Source organism: Pan troglodytes, chromosome 13 (assembly GCF_028858775.2).
Source record: "Pan troglodytes isolate AG18354 chromosome 13, NHGRI_mPanTro3-v2.0_pri, whole genome shotgun sequence".
Lineage (NCBI taxonomy): Eukaryota > Metazoa > Chordata > Mammalia > Primates > Hominidae > Pan > Pan troglodytes.
In genome coordinates this window covers 53,443,456-53,468,625 of record NC_072411.2, presented here as the reverse complement: position 1 = coordinate 53,468,625, position 25,170 = coordinate 53,443,456, and the positions used below count along the sequence as shown (strand labels likewise).

The following is a 25,170-nucleotide window of genomic DNA, read 5'->3' as shown; positions in this document are numbered from 1 at the left end:
TTTGAGTACTTGCTGATTTAAAAACATTTCAGGGCCAGGCGCGGTGGCTCATGCCTGTAATCCCAGCATTTTGGGAGGCTGGCAGTGGCGAATCATTTGAGGCCAGGAGTGCGAGACCAGCCTGGCCACCATGGTAAAACCCTATCTACACTAAAAAATACAAAAAATTAGCCAGGTGTGGTCGTGCGCCTGCAGTCCCAGCTACTCGGGAGACTGACGCAGGAGAATCACTTGAACCCAGGAGGTGGAGGTTGCAGTGAGCCGAGATCGTGCCACTGCACTCCATCCTGGGAAACAGAACAAGACTCCATCTCAAAATAAATAAATTAATAATAAATAAATAAAAACATTTCAGGTAAAGGGGCTCCATTTCAAGCAACTGAACAATATCCCTTGTGGGAAATGAATTTAAGTTCTCTGCCAGTAAAGTGAAAGATCTTTTATATGTTCTAGTCTGCTAATAAATAGCAAAAACACCACCAAAGGATTACATTGGTAAGAATTTAAGAACACATTAACAAAAACATAAAGTGCTATAGTCAACACTTGTAATGTTACCTGTTCAAAATTAGCAGGAAGATGAGGTCCAAGTCTCATCAGTAAATACCACCAGACTTCTAGTTTTGTTAATGCTAGAGTTTCTGTTCTCACATGGATGGAACTCAAAGGCTGCATTAACAACTTGAGTCTTTTTGCACTACATAGTATATCTTAAAAGAAAATAAGCACACAGTTAAAGAGACGTCCAAGCTAAAGATTAACTCTAACATTAGCTGTGCAATAGTCTTTTATCACAGCAAGAGAACATATTTTAAAATTTTTTTTAAAAAATAAATCCCCAGGCTGTCCTTGCTCTACCCAAAACTTGCATTTTGATAAACTGCAGTACAGCTGAACCAAAAACACTCAATAAATCAAAACTATATTTTAAAACAAATAAGTAATATTTATTAGATATTGTGTGCCGGGGCAATTTCCCACCAGGGAATACTTCAGGTTGGTTACAAATGAGGGGATGCTATTGACATCTTAGTGAGTAGAGACTATGGACGCTACTAAACTTCAACACCACACCAGGACAGTCCTGAAAAACAAATTATCCAGCACAAAATGCCAAAACTTTGACAAATACTGTCCTAGCTGCTTTAGCATTCTCATTATCCCCATTTGACAAAGAAACGGAAGCATATGTTTACATTATGTCAAAAAAGGCTATCATTTTAAAAATCAATTATTAATATATTCCATCAAAAATCATTACTACTGGGGCCACTGACTGAATACATTTTTGAAATCTAAATAGATTCATTTAGATTCAGGACTGCCCTATCTTAACAATAATCATATTGTTAAAATTCAGCATAGAAATTAAATCCAATCTTCAGAAAAAACATTTATGCCAAATGAGTAAGACTGGGGATATGTAAAATTAAGACACAGTCTGTGCTAAAATAACTTGTCAAAAAAACCTTAAAAGGGCTGGGCGTGGTGGCTCACGCCTATAATCCTGGCACTTTGGGAGGATGAGGCAGGTTGGTCACTTGAGGTCAGGAGTTTGAAACCAGCCTGACCAACATGGTGAAATCCTACCTCTACTAAAACTACAAAAAGGTTAGCTAGGCATGGCGGTGGCGCCTGTAATACCAGCTACTCAGGAGCCTAAGGCAGGAGACTCGCTTGGACCTAGGAGGTAGAGGTTGCAGTGAGCTGAGATCGCACCACTGCACTCCAGGCTGGGTGACAGAGTGAGACTCCGTCCTGAATAAATAAATAAATAAATAACTTGAAAAGGATTCTAAAACATCAATCAGGCCATGTATTTGGTGGAATGGCACTCAACAATGTCTGTTACAACTACTCTGCCATTTAGCTATTTCAATTAACAGTTCTATAAGAAAATAAAGGCTATCCCTGTATGAACAAGTTCTCCAGTCCAAGACACTTCGTTTTTGGGGTCTCCTATTCTTTTTGTTCGTTCATTCATTCATTCATTCATTCAGAGACGGAGTTTCACTCTTGTTGCCCAGGCTGGAGTGCAATGGCATGATCTCGGCTCACTGCAGCCTCCTCCTCCCGGATTCTCCTGCCTCAGCCTCCCAAGTAGCTGGGATTACAGGCATGCGCCACCATGCCCGGCCAACTTTGTATTTTTAGTAAAGATGGGGTTTCTCCATGTTGGTCAGGCTGGTCTCTAACTCGAGAACTCAGGTGATCTGCCCGCCTCTCAAAGTGCTGGGATTACAGGCGTGAGCCACCACGTCTGGACTCTATTCTATTTATGAGAAGAGCTCCATAATAGTATCTCTACAGTAGCAGAGATTAATTGCCATGCAATAAACCAATCTCCTTTAATTAAAAAATCTGATTTTACACAGGACAGTGATGGGTGCCCAATTTTTGACTACTTTTACTAGTCGGCCACTAAGCCATTCTACCCAGTAAAATTTAAGTGGATGTGTATATAAGATTCTTAGAAGGCTATTTCTAGGTATAGGTGAGTAAGCTGTGAAGAAGTCTTTTCTGCTCTTCTGCCTTCCCTCCTTCCTGTCTGCAATTAAGACAAATCAAAGATGGCAGAGTAAAAATACAGTCATCTGATTCCTTGATGACTTCCTGGATCCACAGCATCAGTCATGGATTCCCTAGCTCTGAACTTATTTTTAACTTACTATCTTTAAACTACTCTTATTTTATGCTTTAACTTAATTCCTAAAGATTGTAGTCCCAAACATTACCTCACACTTCTGGGTTTACAGTTAGACCCAAATACATGCCAGCTCATAAACATAAAAATAAGCTACAATTTCAATTAAAAATTGTAGTAGAATGAGCACAGTGGCTCACACCTGTAATCCTAACACTTTGGAAGGCTGAGGCAGGTGGATCACTTGAGTCCAGGAGCTCGAGACTAGCCCGGGCAACGTGGTCAAATCCCACCTCTACAAAAAATACAAAAATTAGCCAGAAATGGTGGCACACGCCTGTAGTCCCAGCTACTTGGGGGGCTGAGGTGGGAGGATCACTGGAGCCCAGGAGGTCAAGGCTGCAGTCAGCCACTGCACTCCAGTCTAGGTGACAGGGCAAGACCCTAAGTGGGGGGGGAGGGGGGGAACCTATGCCCCCAAAATGTACCAGTATTTTAAATAAAAGTAATTATAGGGCTGGGAGCAGTGGCTCTTGCCTGTAATCCCAGCACTTTGGGAGACCGAGGCAGGCAGATCACAAGGTCAGAAGTTCGAGACCAGCCTGGCCAGTATGGTGAAACCTTGTCTCTACTGAAAATACAAAAATTAGCCAGACGTGGCAGCGGGCACCTGTCATCCCAGCTACTTGGGAGGCTGAGGCAGGAGAATCGCTTGAACTTGGGAGGCGGAGGTTGCAGTGAGCTGAGATCACGCCACTGCACTCCAGCCCGAGCAACACAGTGAGACTCCATCTCAAACAAAAAAGAAAAAAAAGGCCGGGCGCGGTACCTCACACCTGGAATCCCAGCACTTTGGGAGGCTGAGGCGGGCAGATCACCAGGTCAGGGGATCAAGACCATCCTGGCTAACACGGTGAAACCCCGTCTCTACTAAAAATACAAAAAAATTAGCTGGGTGTGGTGACGAGCACCTGTAATCCCAACTAATCGGGAGGCTGAGGCAGAAGAATGGTGTGAACCCAGGAGGCGGAGCTTGCAGTGAGCCGAGATTGTGCCACTGCACTCCAGCCTGGACGACAGAGCGAAACTCCGTCTCAAAAAAAAAAAAAAGTTATTATACATTAATGCAAATAATCACAATACAAAACATATTAAAAGGAGGAAGAAATGGGATAAATAATGGTCTTTGGCAGGAAAAATATAGGATAAAAATCAACATTACTTAGCAGCTCTTGTAAACATACAGTGTTAATTAAATCTAAGATTAACTACCACCTAGTTAAGTACTCATACGAATACAGTTTTGGGCTAAATATTCTTTCTAGTGAATACATTATCAGAAAACTCCATTGAACAATAAGAAGGTAAGGTTAAAGTAAATCAAAAAGAATGACTTCCATATATCAATATTAAACCACTATTAGGTACTCTTCTAGAGATCCTGAAAGAAGTAAGGTCATCGATCACTGATATTTTTATTCCATGGAAATCACAACTGCTTCCTATCATCTACTGGCTATGTGACCTCTGGAAAATTACTCAATCTCTCTAAAATAGTGATTAATAATTACATCTCAGGTTTATTGTGATGATTAAACAAAATATACATAAAGTACTCAACTCAGTGCTAACATGCAAGAAAGCCACAAATAATAGGCTGGGGGCAGTGGCTCACGCCTGTAATCCCATCATTTGGGAGGCCAAGGAGGGCGGATCACTTGAGGTCAGGAGTTCCAGACCAGCCTGGCCAACATAGTGAAACCCTGTCTCTACTAAAAATGCACAAATTAGCCGGGTGTAGTGGTGGGCACCTGTAATCCCAGCTACTCGGGAGGCTGAGGCAGGAGAATCGCTTGAACCTGGGAGGCGGGAGTCGCAGTGAACCAAGATCCCATCACTGCACTCCAGCCTGGGCAAGAGCGACCGTGTCTCATAAAATAAATAAATAAAAAAGGAAGCCACAAATCATTATTTTTCACTTTGTTCAGTTTTTGAAATACTGTGAAACAGATTTCATATTTGTGATTTCCAATGCCTAGTATGTGAATTCTATTTTCAGTACAAATTTATTCCTGTTCCCTTAAAATGAAAATAATTCAGTAGTAACTTAACTTCAACTTAAAATCCAAAAAACCAGAAAAACTTCATTTATCTTGCTTTAAGCAAAACAAATTCACAGAAAATCAAAATTGTTAAAATATTACTTACCTGGATTTAAAGCAAAATTATCTATTAAACTCTTCCAAGCAATAAAAGCTATCTTTTTAATCATGGGTGCTCCACTACGAAATCCAAGTTCTTCTAGTTGCAAGAGAGAATTGATGAAACTCCCACTTCGATGCAAGGTCTAAAAAGGGGAAAAAATCATTAAGAAGTTATTTATCTGCATGAAACAGAATAATTGCTATCATTCCTTTATTCATTCACTTAACAGATGCTCTTAGGACTTCATAATATGATGGGGAGACAAAAGACAAATTATTCACAAAACATAAAGAGATGTGTTAAATGTTAGATATGTTAAAAGTCTTAGGAATATAAGAAAATAAACTTTAAACACACATTCTAAACTCAAGATCACAAAATATATAAAGTTTGAAGAAGCAGACAATGTACAACACAGAACATTTCTAAAACAGAAAATTAGGAGAGCAGATAAATCCCAAACTTTATCAAATCAATACCAAACAAAATATACATTAAAAAATTATATTAGAGAAAAAAGGCGTTGAACCCTGAAAATAATAAAAATAACCTTTCAAACAAACTGAATGGAAAATTAAGGAAACATCTTATTTCATGGCTGTAAAAGAAATATTTTTTAAAAACAGTATTATCTGCTAATAAAAAATAGTAAAAGTGAGATAAAAATCAAGAAAACTGAATAACTTTTCTTTTTTTTGAGAGGGAATCTCACTCTGTCGCCCAGGCTACAGTGCAGTGGTGCCATTTTGGCTCACTGCAGCCTCCATCTCCTGGGTTCAAGTGATTCTCCTGCCTCAGCCTTCCAAGTAGCTGGGATTACTGGCTAATACTACCACGCCCAGCTAATTTTTGTTTTGTTTTGTTTTGTTTGAGATAGAGTCTTGCTCTGTCACCCGGCTGGAGTGCAATGGCTGGATCTCAGCTCACTGCAACCTCTGCCTCCCAGGTTTAAGCGACTCTCCTGCCTCAGCCTCCCAAGTAGCTGGGATTATAGGTGCGTGCCACCATGCCTGGCTACTTATTTTATTTTTGGTTGAGGCAGGGTTTCACCATGTTGGCCAGGCTGGTCTCGAACTCCTGAACTCAGTCCACCTCGGCCTCCCAAAGTGCTGGGATTATAGGCGTGAGCCACCATGCCAGCCTAATTTTTGTATTTTTAGTAGAGACAAGGTTTTGCCATGCTGGCCATGCTGGCCAGGCTGGTGACTAACTACTGACCTCAAGTGACCCACCCGCCTCAGCCTCCCAAAGTGCTGGGATTACAGACATGAGCAACCACAGCTGGTAGAAAACCGGATAACTTCTGAATTACTTCCAAATATTATGTAAGATTTAAATGGGAATACTATCAAACAAAAAGAAAAATATGAGCTCAGGAGAAAAAAAAACAAAAAAAAAAATTAAAAAAAAAAAAAAGGCCAGGCACGGTGGCTCACACCCGCAATCCCAGCACTCTGGGAGGCCAAGGCAGGTGAATCACCTAAGGTCAGGAGTTCAAGACCAGCCTGACCAATATGGAGAAACCCCTTCTCTACTAAAAATACAAAAATCAGCCAGGCGTGGTGGCACATGCCTGTAATCCCAGCTGCTCGGGAGGCTGAGACAGGAGAATCACTTGAACCTGAGAGGCCGAGGCTGCAGTGAGCCAAGATCATGTTTGCACTCCAGCCTGGGCAACAAGAGTGAAACTCTGTCTCAAAAAAAAAGAAAAAAAGGAAAATAAAGCACAAAATGGAAAAATGACAAGTAATGCATCACAAATAAAAAAATTACATCAACACGAATGCTCCTAACAGGCTATAAACCACATATAATCTTAACAGGCTATAAACCGGTAACAAAAAAAAAAGGTTTAGAAAATAAAAAACACACAAGTTAGCTATAAGAGCTAAAGGAAATACTTCGTAATAGATCTAGCCCAAGAAGTTAAAGACACAAGGTGAAAATTACGAAGCACTGCTGAAAGAAATTAAAGACCTAGGCCTGGCACAGTGGCTAACACCTGTAATCCCAGCACTTTGGGAGGCCGAGGCAGATGGATTGCTTTAGGTCATGAGTTTGAGACCAGCCTGGCCAACATGGTAAAACCCCATCTCTACTAAAAATACAAAAATCAGCTAGGCATGGTGGCAGGCACCTATAATCCCAGCTACTCGGGAGGCCGAGGCAGGAGAATCACTTGAACCCGGGAGGCTGAGGTTGCAGTGAGCCAATATAGCCAGGACAACAGAGCGAGACTCTGTCTTAAAAAAAAAACACACAAAAAAAAACCCTAAATAAATGGAAAGACATCTGTGTTCATGGGTAGAAAGACTTAACATCAATGAAATGCTAACTACTCAAGGCATTATATGCAGATTCATCACAATCCCTACCATGATTCCAACTGTCTTTTTCACAGATAAAGGAGTCGATCGTCAAATTCACACGGAATTGCACAGTCTCAAAAAGCCAAAACAGCCAGGCGTGGTGGCTCACACGTGTAATGCCAGCACTTTGGGAGGCCAAGGCGGGAGGATTACAAGGTCAGGAGTTCGAGACCAGCCTGGCCAATATGGTGAAACACTGTCTCTACTAAAAATACAAAAATTTAGCTGGGCGTGGTGGCGTGCGCCTGCAGTCTCGGCTACTCGGGAGGCTGAGGCAGGAGAATCGCTTGGACCCAGGAGGCAGAGGTTGCAGTGAGCTGAGATCACGCCACTGCACTCCAGCCTGGGCGACACGGACAATCTCCAGCTCAAAAAAAAAAAAAAAAAAAAAAAAATTAAAAGCCAAAACAATCCTGAAAAATAATAAAACCGGACAAACTGACTGCCAAACTTAGCATAAAGCTACAGTAATTAATACATATGGTAATGGCATAAGGACAGCCATACAGACCATAAGAATAGAATACTGAGCTTGGATATAAATCTTTACACCTATGTTCAATTGATTTTCAAAAGGGTACCACAGGCCAGGCGCGGTGGCTCACGCCTGCAATCCCAGCACTTTGGGAGGTCGAGGCGGGTGGATCTCTAGAGCTCAGAAGTTCGAGACCAGCCTGGCCAACGTGGTAAAACCCCTTCTCTAATAAAAATACAGAAAAGAAAAAAAAAACGTGCCGAGCATGGTAGTGCGCGCCTGTAATCCCAGCTACCTGGGAGACTGAGGCAGGAGAATTGCTTGAACCCAGGAGACAGAGGTTGCAGTGAGCCGAGATCATGCCACTGCACTCCAGCCTAGGCAACAGAGTAAGACTCTGTCTCCAAAAAAAAAAAAAAAAAAAAAAAAAAAAAAAAGGGTACCACAAGGATTTAATAAAAACAACCTCTTCAGTAAAAGATACTGAGGAATCTGAACATCTGCATGCAAAAGGATGAACGTGGACTCTCACCTTACACCATATCCAAATATTCACTCAAAATGGTTCAAAGATCTACATTCAAGATCTAAAACTGGAAAATTCTTAGACGAAAGCATTGGGAAACAAAAATGACACTGGATTTGGCAACAACTTCATGAATATGATGTCAAGTACGAGCAATAACAAAAAATATATATATTATACTTCACCAAAATTAAAAACTCTGCAATGGATATTACCAAGAAAGCAAAAGAGAACCTACAGAATGGAATTAAATATTTGCAAATCACAAAACTAAGGGATGCATATCCAAAACATATAAAGAACTACAACTCAACAACAAAAATTCAAACCTACTCAAAAATGGGCCAAGGACTTAGACATTTCTCCACAGACAATGAAACAAACAGCCAAGAACCAAGTGAAAAGATGTTCAACATCACTAGTAATCAGAGAAATGCAAATCTATACCAAATCAATCCCACTTCACATTCACTAGGATGGCTATCAAAAAAAGGAAAATAAAAAGTGTTGGTGAGGATGTTAAGGAAGCGGAACCCCAGTGCATTACTGGTGGGAATGTAAAATGGCGCAGCTGCTACAGAAGAGTTTGGTGCTGGCTGGTTCAAGTGGCTCATGCCCTGTAATCCAGCAATTTTGGAGGCTGAGGCAGGTGGATTACTTGAGTTAGAGACCAGCCTGAGCAGCGCGGCAAAACCCAGTCTCTACAAAAAATATGAAAAAAAAAAAAAAAAAAATCAGCCGGGCTGGGTGGTAGTCCCAGGTAATTGGGAGGCTGAGATGGAAGGATGGTTTGAGACTGGGAGACAGAGGTTGCAGTGAGCGAGGTTGTGCCACTGCACTCCCGCCTGGGTGATAGAGCCAGACCTTGTCTCAAAAAAAGAAAGAGTTTGGAGCTTTCTCAAAAAGTTAAGCATAGAACTACTACATAACCCAGCAATTCCACTCTTAAGCATATACCCAAAAAACTGAAAGCAGGAACTCCAACAGATTTGTACACTGGTGTTTACAGCAACATTATTCACAATAGCCAAAAGGTAGAAACAACCTAAATGTCTCTCAACAGATAAACAAAATGTGTTATACACATACAATTACTCAGCCATAAGAATCCAACTTTAATATATGTTATGACATGGATAAATCTTAAAAACTTTATGCTTCCAGGCACGGTGGCTCACGCCTATAATCCCACCACTTTGGGAGGCCGAGGTGGGCAGATAACAAGGTCAGGAGATCGAGACCATCCTGGTCAACATGGTGAAATCCTAACTCTACTAAAAACACAAAAATTAGCCGGACATACTGGCACATGCCTGTAGTCCCAGCTACTCAGGAGGCTGAGGCAGGAGAATTGCTTGAACCCGGGAGGCAGAGGTTGCAGTGAACCAAGATCACGCCATTGTACTCCAGCCTGGGTGACAAGAGCGAAACTCCGTCTCAAAAAAAAAAAAAAAAAACTTTATGCTTAGTGAAATAAGCCAGACACAGAAGGGCATATATGTTATAATTTCACTTTTATGAGGTACCTAGAATAAGCAAATTCAGAGACAGAAAGTAGAACAGACATTACCAAAGGGTGATGTCTGGGTGCGGGAGGAGGGCAGAGGAAGTTTACTCTTTAATGAGTACAGTTTTTGTTGGGGATGATGCACAAGTTTTGGGTATAGATAGTGGTGATGCTTACAACATTATGAATAGATTTAATGCCATTGACTTGTTCATTTACAAATGGTTAGAACATGTATATTTACCACAATAAAAGCAGCACACCCCCTACCACCCAAAACCTGGCTTAATCATTGAACATACAGTTGATTCTCTCTCATTATTCATAGTAGTTATGGTTTTCTATTATATAAAGTAGCCTTGAACACTAAATTGGCAAATACTGAGTGATCACTCCCATGGGAAATACAGGGTTAGGTTCTCTGGACACAACACTTTTGTCAGCTGTTCAATATATAACCTGCTTAACGTCTATTAGAAGATATTTTATACAAATGAATCACTAACATCAAACTCACAGCCAGTAGCTCTATAAATCATGCCTGAACAAAGTTTATTTTCACCACTGGGTATATCACAGCCTTCCTTTGCTTAGGAACACAAACTAGAAAGCACCTGGACCCAAGCTTTAGGTTCCAAATTTAAACAGTGAAACCACCAGGAAAAGCACAGAAAAGTGAAAAATGTGGCATTACATGGATTATAAAAAGGACACCTGTTTAAGGTATGAGAACTAAAACAAAAAGGCAGAGCGTAACCTTGCTTGACCTCAGCTGGAAACATGCACGTTGTGTGACTCCAATTCTTTGCCACTTTGGGTGTCTACAAATGAAAGCAAAAGCAATGCAAGTACTGGTTTCAGATTTACAAATAAATTTTAGTGAGTAGGCATGAAATCATGAGCATCAGCTGTACAAAGGAAATAATGAGCATCAACTGTACAAAGAAAAGGTAAGAAAATAAAGAGTCCAGCATGTAAAAACTGTTGACTGTTCATTAACTGGGCACTTACCCTTCCAAGTAGTTTGACAAACAAAGGCCATAATTTTAACACGTAAGTCTCATTTTTACTCATAAATAGCTTCTGAAGTTCTGAGATTAATTTCTGCAAACAAAAGCAATTAATTTACCAAACAGACTCTTAGAAAAAAAATCCAATACCAAAGTCTAAGAATAATTTTCAAAAACTGATTCAACCAAATAGTTTTCTCCATAATAAAAATATTACCCCACCTGAGGCCAGGTGCGGTGGGTCAAGCCTGTAATCCCAGCACTTTGGGAGGCCGAGGCAGGAGAATCACCTGCCTCGGCCTCACTCTTGAAGTCAGGAGTTCAAGACTGGCCTGGCCAATATGGTGAAACCCTGTCTCTACTAAAAACACAAAAATTAGCTGGGCATGGTGGCAGACGCCCATAATTCCTGCTACTCGGGAGGCTGAGGCATGAGAATCGCTTGAACCTGGGAGGTGGAGGTTGCAGAGAGCAGAAATTGTGCCACTGTCCTCCAGCCTGGGTGACAGAGCAAGACTGTCTCAAAAAAAAAAAAAAAAAAAATTTCCCAAAAGACTTCAAAAGGAAAACTGAAGCATATAGCAAATCCGAGTGAGTTTTTACAGTAAATGCTCTAATACAAACACTCAGATTCTACCATTAACACTTTACTATGTTGGTCTTATCACCTATCTGGCCACCCTACCATCCATCAATCCAACTTTTTTTTTCTACCAATATACTTTACCCTAAAAATGTCAGCATGCATATCATTAACTAGTTTAAATGACACTGTATTTTTTCACAATAATGAAAAAATACATTAATAGCTTCATAATCAACAGACACGTGAAATAATTTTTAGCTCAAATTTATATAAAGAATTTCATATATGCTTTGTTGCAAGCTTGATAAATGGGTTAAAGAAAGAATTTTATGGTCAGGCGCAGTGGCTCATGCCTGCAATCTCAGCACTTTGGGAGGCCGAGGCGGGCGGATCACAAGGTCAGGAGTTCGAGACCAGCCTGGCCAATATGGTGAAACCCCCATCTCTACTAAAAATAGAAATATCGGTCGGGCATGGTTGCAGGTGCCTGTAATCCCAGCTACTCCTGCTGAGGCAGGAGAATCGCTTGAACCCAGGAGGTGGAAGCTGCAGTGAGCTGAGACCGCGCCACTGCACTCCAGCCTGGGCAACAATTGCGAAACTCTCTCGAAAAAAAAAAAAAATTATATATGTCACTAAAATTGAATTCATCAGAATAAAGCTATTTATGAGACACTCGAGTTACTGTGTCACACTGAACACTAACAAGAAGTCTTCTGCATTTTAAGCAAGTAAAATCCCAGGTTTTAGGGGCTGGGCGTGGTGGCTCACGCCTGTCATCCCAACACTTTGGGAGAGTGAAGTGGGAAGATTGCTTGAGCCCAGGAGTTCGAGACCAGCTTGGGTAATACAGTGAGACCTTGTCTCAAACAAAAAACAAAACAAGACCTTCAAATATGGCTTTCCATGTAATCTAGAGTAAAAATCCATCCTTACAATGGTCCCTGCCATAGTCCTATGTGATTGGGCCCTCTTTTCCTCTCACTCTCATTCACTCCACTACTGTCATACTGCCCAGCGTTCCCAGAACACCGACCAGGTACACAACCATTAGAGCAGGGCCTTTTGCCCTCATAGTTCTCTTGTCTGGTTCATTATCTACATGGATAACTCCTACTCTGCCTTCAAATCACTGTTCAAATGTCCTTTCCTTTGCCTTCTCTGACCACCTTACATTCCTTTCTCACAGCACTCTCCGGTCTTTGCTCTTCTCCTTAGTGGTCTTCACTTACTACACTATGTACTTAATTATCTCTCCCACAAGAAAATAAGCTCCATCAAGCCTCTTTTGTTCACTGCTATATTCACAGCGCCTGCAACAATGCACTGCACATATCAGATGCCCAGTAAATATGTTAGAAGAACAATGGTTAGAAAACCTAAAACCTGTGGCAAGTAATAACTAGAAAACTATAGAGACTAGGTAAGTTTATGTACATTAAATTTGTATCTACTGGGATTATACAGTAACAATCCAAACATGAGTCAATCAGTTAATGCTCTCCCTCTTTCAGAAATACAATTCCTATTTCCTATTTATTGGGAATGAAGTAAAATGTCTGGATTTTAGCAACAATAGATAGCTCCCTTCCTTACTACTATGTAATGAGCAATGTGCCTTTGCTAACTTATGCAACTCTTAAGGTTTTGATTCAAAGCTAAAATCCTATATCATAGTGCAACTATACCAATATGCCCAGACAGATTTTTTTTTTTTTTTTTTTGAGACAGGGTCTCATTCTGTCACCCAGGCTAGAATGCAGTGGTGAGATCACAGCTCACTGCAGCCTCAAATTTCTGGTCAAGCAACCCTCCCGCCTTAGCCTCCCAAGCATCTGAGACTACAGGCGCATGCCACCACGCCCAGCTAATTTTTAAGATATTTTGTAGAGATGGGTCTTCACTATGTTGCCTAGATGGGTCTGGAACTCCTGGCCTCAAGCAATCCTCCCACCTCAGCCTCCCGCTTTGGGACTACAGGTGAGAGCCACCGTACCTGGCCACCAGGCTGAATTTTAAGCTTAGTGCAGAACCTTCCGATGCAGTATCCAGAAAATTCTTACATAAAAGAACACTCACAGTAGTCATAAGCTGCTCCGTAATAGATGCTATTTCTTGCTGTTTCTGAAGCAATAATGGCATTCCCATCTCCAGAGCAGTTGCTCCCCGCAAATGTACCTTTTGTGCTGAATGAACCACTAAAGGTATGACCAGTTTTGCCCACCTCACTGCCTCTTCTCCCATTTGAATTGGGGCTTGTTCAATTAGCCTATAATACAGAAATCAATGAATAATTAGCGTGACCTCATGTTTTAAGTCTAAACAAGCAGTAAAATATGTGACACACAGAAATATACACAGTACGGCCCATTTGTTTTAGAATATATACAAATATGCATATACACACAAGAAATAGATCTTATTTTTACGAATTTGCACATTATTGCTTTTGTAAATTTTTTTTAAAGAACCAATCTTGTCTTTAGATTGAAACATTTCAGTCATCCCTCAGTATCCCTGGGGGACTGGTTCCAGGACCTCACAATAATGCTCAAGTCCAATATGTAAAGGACAGTATTGTCATGCACCACAGAGCAACGTTTTGGTCAAAGATGCAGCTCATTCACAATGGTGGTCCCATAAGATTATGAGGGACCTGACAAGTTCCTATCACCTAGTGACATCATAGCTGTCGTAACACTACAGTGCAATACATTATTCATGTTTCTGATGACACTGGTGTAAACAAATCTACTGCGCTCTCATTCATATAAAAGTACGGCGCATTTACATATAGAACATAATACTGTACTATATGATAATGATAATAAATGACCGGTCGGGTGCAGTGGCTCACACCTGTAATCTCAGCACTTTGGGAGGCCGAGGCAGGTGGATCATGAGGTCAGGAGATCGAGACCATCCTGACCAACATGGTGAAACCCTGTCTCTTCTAAAAATACAACAATTAGCTGGGTGTGGTGGCACATGCTTGTAATCCTAGCTACTTGGGAGGCTGAGGCAGGAGAATTGCTTGAACCCAGGAGGCGGAGGTTGCAGTGAGCCAAGACCTCACCACTGCGCTCCACCCTGGCGACAGAGCAAGATTCCGTCTCAAAAAAAATAGTAATAAAAAAACAAAAAATAAATGACTATGTTACTGGTTTATGTATATACTACACTATAATTTTTATCATTACAGTTTACTCCTACACTATAATTTTTATCATTAGAGTTTACTCCTACTTCTATTTTAAAAAAGTTAACTGCAAAGTAGCCTTGAGGGTCCTTCAGCAGATACTCCAGAAGGTAGCATCAATCACAGAAGATGACAGCTCCATGCATGTTACTGCCCCTGAACACGTTTCAGTATGACAAGATGTGGAGGTGGGAGACAGTAGAATGATCCTGACCCTGCAGAGGCCCTAGGCTGATGTGTTATGTTGCTAACCAAAAAGTTATGAAAGTTAAAAAAAAAAAAAAAAAAAAGAATTTAAGGCTCCTAGAATAAGGATCTAACGAGGGAAAATATATTTGCACAATTGTATGTTTGTGTTTTAAGCTAAGTATTCTTTTTTTTTTTTTGAGACCAAGTCTCACTCTGTCACCCAAGCTGGAGTGCAGTGGTGCAATCTCAGCTCACTGCAACCTCTGCCTTCCGGGTGCAAGCGATTCTCAATGCCTCAGTCTCCCATATAGCTGAGATTACAGGCACGCGTCACCACGCCCGGCTGATTTTGTATTTTCAGTAGAGATGGGGTTTCACCATGTTGGCCAGGCTGCTCTCAAACTCCTGACCTCAGGTAATCCACCCACCTGGGCCTCCCAAAGTTCTGGGATTACAGGTGTGAGCCAAAGCTAATTATTCTTACAGGCCTGAACCACTGTGCCTGGCCAAAGCTAATTATTCTTACAAAAGTCAAAAAGTTTAAAAATTTTAAAGTTACAGTAAGCTGCCCAGGCACAGTGGTTCAGGCCTGTAATCCTGGTACACTGGGAGGCTGAGGTGGGTGCACCACCTGAGGTCAGGAGTTCAACTCCAGACTGGCCAACGTGGCAAAACCCTGTCTCTGCTAAAAATACAAAAATTTGCCAGGGGTGGTGGCTGACGCCTATAATCCCAGCTACTCGGGAAGCTGAGGCACAAGAATTACTTGAACCTGGGAGGTAGAGATTGCAGAGAGCTGATATCACACCACTACACTCCAGCCTGAACAACAGAGTGAGACTGTCTCAAAAAAATAAAGTTACAGAAAGTAGAGGTTAATTTATTTTAAAAATGTTTTTATAGATTTAGTATAGCCTAAGTGTACAGTCTTTATGAAATCTGCAATAGTGCACAGTAACGTCCTAGACCTTCACATTCCCTCATCACTCCTTCACTGACTCACCCAAAGAACCTTCAGTCCTAAAACCTCAATTCGTGGTAAGTGTGAGATACAGGTGTACCATTTTTTAATCTTTTTTATCATATTTTTACAGTACCTTTGCTATGTTTAGGTACACAAATAGTATCGTGTTAGAAGTGCCTACAATACCCAGTACAGTAATATACTGTACAGGTCTGTAGCCTAGGAGCAACAGGTTGTACCATGCAGCCTGGGTATATAGTAGGCTATTCCACCTAGGTTTGTGTAAGTCCACTTAATAATGTTTGCACAATGATGAAATTACATGATGCATTCCTCAGAATGTATTCCCATCATTATGTGACACATGACTGTATTTGCATATAACCTACGCACATCCTCCCATATACTTTAAATCATTTCTAGGTTACTGATAATAGCTAATACAATGTAAGTGCTAAGTAAGTAGTTGTTACACTGTACTGTTTAGGAAATAATGACAAGAAAATCAGAGTCTGTACATGTTCAATACAGATGCAATTTTTCTGAGACTTTCAACCCTCAATTGGTTGAATCCAAGGATGCAGAACCTACAAAGGGCCAACTGTATTACTTATTGTTATATTACTAAATTCATCATTGTTATAGAAAAGGATAGCCAGAGAACCATGACATAATCTTAGCATCAATCAGAGCATTCAACAGTGGGGAAGTTAAAGCAAGTAACTCAACAAGAAAATTTTAAAGAACAAAAAACAGGGAAGACAGAAATGTCATCAAAGAGTTTACACTTAAAAGAGTTTATGCGTTGGCACGCCTGTTACAACAAAAATGAAGAAGGTACTCTATTCCCTGCTAAACACTGATTGCCTTCCTAAACAACCCAAGCCCACTTATGAGTTTACATTATTTTTTAAATCCTTACACAAACTTTAGGATATTTTTCAAACCTGAACTGTGTATGTTACTAGCAGGAACATAACCAAGACTTCACCTTGAACATGGTCCCAGTAAAAATAAACAAAAAACCTAGTAACCCACACATATCTACTTCCATCTTTTTTCTGTTACTTTTTGTCCTTGAGTCATTTGGTGTAAATGACATTCCCCCCTTTTAATGTCTGTCTCTCATTTAAATCCCAAAAACCCTCTCCTTCAGCTGAATTTATGAAAACTATTCTTCAATTTGCACAACATCCAAATGCATACCTTACGATAACATTTAATGCTTCAAAATCAACAACAGCAGAACGCGTCTCTCCTTTGTTAAACAGTATTTCTAATGAATCAATTATACTGGATACCTAAAAAACGAACCAAATAAATACAAATGAAATAAGCCTGAACTGTTTTTATTGGCATTATAGTTTTTTCTTTTAATTGGCATATAGTTAAGATGGCATACCCAAAAACTATACTCACCATTTTGCCAACCACTTCAGAGGGAAATGTCTGCTTAGATATCACCCAAAGTGCTCTAGTACGTACATTTTTGTCTGAATTCTTAATGGTATCATTCAATTTTGAAAGCAATTCTAGAGCATTTGCCTCTGAAAAACAAGCAGTTTTAATTTTGTATAGAATAGCTGATACTCTTTAAAGTCTCAAATATAAAACTAGAGAAAACAATATACTCATCAATCATAAAATTAAATGTATATCCAGAGAACAGATCAGAGAACCAATGCTGATACCAAACTTCTCCCAAAAACACAAAATTCAGATTAGAGGGGAGGATATACTGAGAGAAAATAAAACAACAGACACCAAATCAGATATCTTGTGCAACTGAAATAACTAGATATCACTGTAGGTTTGAACATACAAGACAATTTTTGGTAAGATGTTTTCAATCCTGCATCTCTGCTCCAAAATGAACAACTCCTGCTTTAGGTTGCTAACACTTCCATGTATAAAAAAGAGCAGGCAGCAGCTTTTCCCTCAAAAACAGATGGTAACAACTTTGACATCTTTATTCCTAACTTCCCTTCTCTAAAGATAACGGTTTCCTTTACAATGGAAATCATCTAACTATGGAGCAACAGTGCAGACTACTTGAAAAACTTGGAAAGCATTAGGTTCTGTGCTTCATTACCACTTTTAGTTCCAAATTATCCCACATTTATCATGTCAAAGAACTTTTCAATTCAGCATATTCCTTAGTGCATATGCCTGAATAAAAGTTTCCCTTTTTACAGCAATCATGTTTAAATACCCTTTTTATTTGATTTTTTTTTGAGACGGAGTTTCACTCTTGCCCAGGCTGGAGTGCAATGGCAACACCTTGGCTCACTGCAACCTCCACCTCCCGGGTTCAAGCGATTCTCCTGCCTCAGCCTCCCGAGTAGCTGGGATTACAGGAATGCGCCACCACACCCAGCTAATTTTTTTTGTATTTTTAGTAGAGACGGGGTTTCTCCAGGTTGGCCAGGCTGGTCTCGAACTCCCGACCTTAGGTGATCCACCCGCCTCGGCCTCCCAAAGTGCTGGGATTACAGGCATGAGACACTGCACCCAGCAAATATCCTTTTTTTTTTTTTGAGACAGAGTCCCAGTCTGGAGTGCAGTGGCACGCTCTGGGCTCACTGCAAGCTCTGCCTGCCAGGTTCACGCCATTCTCCTGCCTCAGCCTCCCCGGTAGATGGGACTACAGGCACCTTGCCACCATGCCCGGCTAATCTTTTGTCAAATACCATTATTTTTAAGAGCAAATTTTGTAGTATCAAAGTTAGAGCTATGTGTAGGTAATGATAACCTAAACATTTTTTTTTTTTTTTGAGATGGGGTCTCACTTATCACCCAGGTTAGAGTACAATGGCACAATCTCGACTCACTGCAAACTCCGCCTCCCGGGTTCACGTCATTCTCCTGCCTCAGCCTCCCGAGTAGCTGGAACTACAGGCGCCCGCCACGGTGCCTGGCTAATTTTTTGTATTTTTAGTACAGACGGGGTTTCACCATGTTAGCCAGGATGGTCTCGATCTCCTGACCTCATGATCCACCCGCCTCGGCCTCCCAAAGTGCTGGGATTACAGGCGTGAGCCACCACACCCGGCCATTCTTTCTTTCTTAAAAGCAAACCTTAAACTACAGGTTCTGAAACTAATCCAGACATAACAGTACTTTTAACAGCATCAAACTACTTATACTTAAAACTTATACTTTATACTCTAAAAATATTAAGTCATAAGAAATTTATCTACCTGATAATTCTGAGGTAATTTTGGGATTATATAAGCAAAACCCCAGTGCTTGTAGAGCAGCACTACTCAGCTCCGAGTTTTGACTGGAAATGTGAGTCTACAAAAACAAAATCACATTTATTACAAACAAGCACAACTGTAAATCAATTTTTAGAAAGCAGAAGTCGATTACAGAACAAGCATATTCATCATGTTACTCCAACAAATCCTTGAGAATACGCATAAAAAATAAAAACAAAAATAAACGAGGAATAAAATCCGAAGGCCATGTGTACAGCTTGGTAAAGAAAGGAGAGGAAACTGGATCGAGATCAACTGAATGAAGATAAAGGATATCTCTACACCTAGTAAAGCAAAGAGGTCAACAGATGAAAGATGCTAAAGACATGACAGGGAAAAGGGAGCAAGGCCCTTCCACTGAGTAAACAAGAGACTCAAATCCAAAAGCTAACATCCTAGCTTTAGAGTGGAGTGACATCTCTTCCTCTAAGACTGGGAGAAGGAAGGGGTTAGAATGTAACATTTATAAAGTATCTATTATTATCTCAATTAATAGTAAAATAAAACAATTTTTTAAACCTTACTTTATACATAAGAGAATTTCAATCCATGTCAATCTAGAAATTTTTTTTTTTTTTGAGACAGAGTTTCGCTCTTGTTGCCCAGGCTGGAGTGCAATGGTGTAATCTCAGTTCCCTGCAACCTCTGCTTCCCAGGTTCAAGAGCAGCTGGGATGATAGGCGCGCGCCACCATGCCTATATTTTTGTATTTTTTGTAGAGATGGGGTTTCACCATGTTGGCCAGGCTGGTCTCAAACTCCTGACCTCAGGTGATCCACCAGCCTCAGGCCTCCCAAAGTGCTGGGATTACAGGCGTGAGCCACCGTGCCTGGCTGTCAATCTAGAATTTAAAGCCCAACTCATACCATTTATGTAAAAGCTATAAAAGGCCAAATCTGTCAAAGAGTATCTCAATATGAAAGTTTACTTTTACCCTGTACCCCATTTCCCTTGTACCATTTCCTACTCCAAAGGGATTTATCTTCAAAACCCCCATATCTATTTGAATCAAATATCCAAGGAATCTTCAATTGTTATTCTTGAGCAGGAAGAACAGCAAATGTAAATGGTTAAATAATGAGCAGATACTTCCCTGCAGTATCTTCTATATTTACAAAACGAAGCCAAAAAATGCAAATCCTAGAGTACAGAATGTAAGGGATATAGCACAGCAACCAGTTGTAAGCAACTAAGTAAGGCTTAATACTTTGAGAGCTACTAGTGTATCTCCTGGATAACAGCTAGTAAATGTTTGTGATTAATCTTCATTAAACTTACTTGAAAGTGTTCCTTAACGATGATGTGTCTCATTTTCAAGAATGTTGTAGATTCCTAGACACAATCCTAGCTGAACTCTGAACACGACATATAAACATGTTCTATTTTACCTGGTATGGTTCCTACTCTGAAAGAATTCAATTATCCTTCCATTGCTTAAAATTGCTTATCGTCCTATTATCAACCATGTGCATCCAAATAATTTCAGGTACAAATCCTATTTACAAACAATGCAACTTGACTCAAAATGTATGCAATAAGGCTGGGCACAATGGCCCAGGCTTACTTTGGGAGGCCAAGGTGGGCGGATCACCTGAGGTCGGCAGTTCGAGACCAGCCTGATCAACATGGAGAAACCCCCGTCTGTACTAAAAATACAAAAAAAAAGTAGCTGGGCGTAGTGGCACATGCCTGTAATCCCAGCTACTTGAGAGGCTGAGGCAGGAGAACGGCTTGAACCCAGGAGGTGTTCAAGCCATTGCACTCCAGCCTGGGCAACAAGAGCAAAACTCCGTCTCAAAAAAAAAAAAAAAGTATGCAATAGAATTCCTGATCCTATAAATACTCAATACACGAAAGTGCATGTCTTCACATCTAATTACTATAATATGGAATATGATAATGAAGAAAATGGAATAAACACTGATATTAAGTAACTAGCACACAATAAAGTTTCTGCTTACACAAAAAATGTTGATGACTGTGACACCACCAAGAGTAGGCAGTATCTCTGTTAATACTTCGCCAAAAATCACGTTAAAATGTACATGTCTGGATGAAACACTTGTTTAAAGGCACACGGCTGGGCACGGTGGCTCACACCTGTAATCCTAGCCCTTTGAGAGGCCAAGGCGGGTGGATCACCTGAGGTCAAGAGTTCAAGACCAGCCTGGTCAACATGGTGAAAGCCCGTCTCTACTAAAAAATATTAGCTGGGTGTGGAGGGAGCATGCCTGTAATCCCAGCTACTCAGGAGGCTGAGGCAGGAGAATCGCTTGAACCTGGGAGGCACAGGTTGCAGTGAGCTGAGATTGTGCCACTGCACTCCAGCACGGGCGACACAGCAAGACTCTGCCTCAAACAAACAAAAAGCACAAAAGCTGAGCATGGTGGCACCTACTTGTAATCTCAGCTACTAAGGAGGCTGAGGTGGGAGGATCGCTTGGACCCAGGAGTTCGAGACTGGCTTAGGCAACCTATCAAGACCCCCACCTCAATTTTAAAAATTAAAAACAAAAATAAAAGCACAAGAACAAGGTCATAATAAAAACAAACAAAAAAAATTAAAAAAAAAGAACAAGGTCATAAAAATGAGAACTCAAAGAAACTTTGGAGATAAAATTTCAACTTTTTCATTCTAAAAACAAGGAAATTTAAAAGATGTTAAGGATAGTCAGGAAGCCATTAAGTAGGCAAGTGAAGACAGGAACACAGGTCCACAGTATGATGTCAAACATCATTTCCCTAAAGCAAAAATGATAATGGTTGTAGCAAAAACTGAGGGTGAATGAGGAAAAAGAAATTAATGCTACCTAGACTAGACCAAAGACAATTGTAATTTTAGAAGCACTTACTTAGATGTAGAGTCCCAAAAGGAAAGAAAACAGATTAATCTCTGATCTCTGCTTTCAAGAGCACAAACTCAGATTCAAGTGCCCCTAGGCAACTTTAGGCAAATTAAATTAATTTCTTCACCTGCAAAGTGATCATTAAGAAATAATCTCATGGAACCATGGAGAGTTAAGTATAAAGCGTGTAAGGTAATTAAGAAAGTACCTGAGAAGCTTTAAGTAACAATAAAGAGTATTATAATCAGTATTATTGCTGTTATTTTAGATTCAAAGATTTTGAGTCAACTGGCAAAACTCTTAAAAACCACCAAAAGTGGCTGGACACAGTGGCTCACTCCTGTAATCCCAACACTTTGGGAGGCTGAGGCAGGCGGATCACCTGAGGTCGGGAGTTCGAGACCAGCCTGACCAACATGGAGAAACCCCTTCTCTACTAAAAATACAAAATTAGCCGGGGTGGTGGCGGATGCCTATAATCCCAACTATTCAGGAGGCTGAGGCAAGAGAATCGCTTGAACCCGAGAGGCGGAGGTTTCAGTGAGCCGAGCCCGAGCCTGAGCCATTGCACTCTCGCCTGGGCAACAAGAGCAAAACTACACCTCAAAACAAAAAAACAAAACCAAAAAAAACACAAAACTACCAAAAGTGAAAAACTGTTTAACAAACAGATACATACCTTTAAAACTTTGTACAGCCGAGGAAGTTTTTTCTCAATTTCTGTAATTACTTCTTTTCCTTCTTCTCCAGTCATACGACTTAAAAAGCAGGAAGAACACAAGTTTAAGTAGTTGACAGGAAAAAAAAAAATACTCCCAAAAATACATGTACAATCTTTTTAAAAATTACTTTCTAACTCTTGCAAATGAATTGACCCAGTAGGTAAGGTCCTTAAAGGTATACATAATATATAATGCAATATATATCAGAAATGAAAGTAGAAAAACCCTCAGAATAAGTTTTTACATCGAGTACATGCAAGTTGTGACAACCTGACTCCAAAAAGACAGAACAGGGATCCCTATCCCTAGTTACTAACGATTTGCTAAGCCTTTCCAAAGGGTTTTACAAAACTTTAGTACATTTCTATGAAAATTACTTTGAAGCATTTTGCAATTAATAAAAATCAGTGTATTGCTCTGTTAAAAAAACAACTCTGGGTAACCACATTTTCCCAACACATCGGAGGTTTACACTGAAGACCCCTCCTCCAACAACTACTTCCAACCGAAACTTTTAAAAATCCCTCGCTTGCAAAACACACGTGCATGCTCCCTCGTTCCAAACACACACCTCAAGCGCAGCAGCAGCAGTACCCGGGAACGTCACCTAGAATACATCTCCCCCGCCCCCCAAGGCGTCCGCGACTCGGGCGTCCTCACATTTGCTAGACTTCTAGAACTCACATTCATTCTACGCGCCCCTCCCAACCACCTTCTTTCTCCCCACTACAGAGCGCCCCCCTCTCCGCTACGCCCCGTGGCGGACCTCACCTGGTCAGAGTCAGGTAAGCGTCAGTCTGCCCTCCATGGGAGGCAGAAGGGTCTTCCAAAGTCTCCAACAGCGGCGCGAGGGGGCTCTGACCCCTGGCCGTCATGTCGGCCACCCTGAGGCCCGAACCGGAAGAGGAGAAAATCCAGTGACCGATGGAAACAGCCCCGCGGCGGCCCAGTGTGAGTCCGGCCCTCACACCCGCACGCCCGCCCCGGCCTCACAGCCACGCCGCGTCTGCACCCCAGGCCTCCGAATCACCAAACCCCAGCGCGAACCTCCTCCGGCGCCCGACACCAGGCACCTGAGCCCACGCCACGTTCGGGCCTGGGCCCGCTCCCGCCACCACTTTCCCGGGCAGCTTTCAACAGAGGGAGGAGATCGGCGGAGGGCGGGAGAAGCCCGGGGAACGAGGCATCTCGCCGCGAGGGGGCGGAGGGTGGGCAGACTGAGGGTTCCCCGCGGCCTACCACTGTCACCCCGATATTTATCCCACCTAGGAAGATCAGGACAGGGTTCTCTCCGCCTCTGCCCCTCAGCACCCAGACGCTGCCAGAGCTCGACTTTCCCGGCTCCGGCTGTTTACTCACGCGTGCGGCGCGCTCCCTCCTAGACCAAGATGGCGGCTGGGCGGGCCCAGGAGTGCGCGGGAGTAGGCTAGGCCTGGCGGGAGAAGTTCGAGCCAATCCAACAGTCAGCGGCGCACCGGAGTTATCGATCGCCTCCCTTCCCATCCCTTCCCTGCCCAGCTGCCGCGTCACGCCCCTCTGGTGAGCATCAGGTGGTGGTGTTTTGCCTAAGGCGAGAGACTTGAAATTCAAAATGTGAGTTAATTGCTCAGACTCACTAGACTGAACATAGTGGGCCCTCAGACTAAGTGTTCAAACTCCAAGTCCAGTGCTTGTTGAAGTTTTAGCAACAAATCAGTTAGCAAAAGGAGATAACTTACTGTTGGGTTTAAGACTAAGAGCTGGCCGGGCGCGGTGACTCACACCTTGTAATCCAAGCACTTTGGGAGGCCGAGTCTGAGGTCAGGAGTTCGAGACCAGCCTGGCCAACGCATGGTGAAACCCCGTCTCTACTTAAAAAAAACAAAAATACAAAAATTAGTTGGGTGTGGTGGCGCACGCCTGTAGTCCCAGCCACTTGGGAAGCTGAGGCAGGAGAATCGCTTAAACCCGGGAAGCGAAGGTTGCAGTGAGCCGAGATCACGCCACTGCACTCCAGCCTGAGCGACAGAGTAAGAGTAAGACTCCGTCTCTCAAAAAAAAAAAAAAAAAAAAAAGAAAGAAAGAAAGAAAGAAAGAAAGAAAAAGAAAAGAACTGTATCTCAAGCTGGTCTAGATTCCAGCTGGTCTAGGTTCCATGTGACTTTAGCAAGTTAATTAACCTATGCCTCAATTTCCTCCTCTATAAAATAGGGCTTTTAATAGGTGAAGTGAGAAAAGGTTGGAGAGGCCAATGGTTCTCAAGTCTTAAGCGTACATAACAATGGCCTGGGGATATTCGTTATTAAACTGCAGATTCCTGGGCCCCGCCCATATGCATTGTAATTCAGTAGATTTAGGTAGCTCCCGAGGATGTGCATTCTTCTGTTAGGCCCCTGGGGGGTTGAAGGGTGGGATTTGGCCAGGGCTTCTTCCCTAGAGAAACGTCAGTAAACACAATGACAGTCATTTCTCCTTATTGTGAATATGCTGCTCCTCCCCCCCCCCCCCCTTTTTTTGAGACGGAGCCTCGTTCTTTCGCCCAGGCTGGAGTGCAGTGGTGCGATCTCGGCTCACTGCAACCTCTGCCTCCCGGGTTCAAGCGAGTCTCTGACTCAGCCTCCCGAGCAGCTGGGATTACAGGCGCCCGCCACCACACCCGGCTAATTTTTGTACTTTTAGTAGAGACGGG

General features: G+C 41.8%; 1 protein-coding gene across 31 annotated transcripts in view; it reads right to left on the bottom strand.

Annotated features, from left to right (window-relative positions):
- RIF1 (replication timing regulatory factor 1) overlaps window positions 1-23,950 on the bottom strand; it is a 124,085-nt gene extending 100,135 nt beyond the window's left edge. For 11 of the 31 annotated variants that reach the window (XR_010150084.1, XR_010150080.1, XR_010150082.1 and 8 more), the window contains exons 1-10: window positions 23,768-23,946; window positions 23,274-23,387; window positions 22,460-22,538; window positions 18,875-18,971; window positions 17,094-17,221; window positions 16,881-16,975; window positions 13,402-13,591; window positions 10,738-10,830; window positions 4,853-4,991; window positions 559-710 (exon numbers count right to left, since the gene is read on the bottom strand). Coding sequence is in view for 24 of the 31 variants with exons in the window: in XM_016949811.3 (XP_016805300.2) it covers window positions 559-710; window positions 4,853-4,991; window positions 10,738-10,830; window positions 13,402-13,591; window positions 16,881-16,975; window positions 17,094-17,221; window positions 18,875-18,971; window positions 22,460-22,538; window positions 23,274-23,377 (1,077 nt within the window). In the remaining 7 variants the exon portion in view is untranslated. Of the gene's footprint in view, window positions 1-558; window positions 711-4,852; window positions 4,992-10,737; window positions 10,831-13,401; window positions 13,592-16,880; window positions 16,976-17,093; window positions 17,222-18,874; window positions 18,972-22,459; window positions 22,539-23,273; window positions 23,388-23,767 lie in introns of all 31 variants that reach the window. The other 20 variants (XM_054679847.2, XM_063791185.1, XM_063791181.1 and 17 more) reach the window with 14 other exon arrangements.
- Window positions 23,951-25,170: the final 1,220 nt, after the last annotated feature.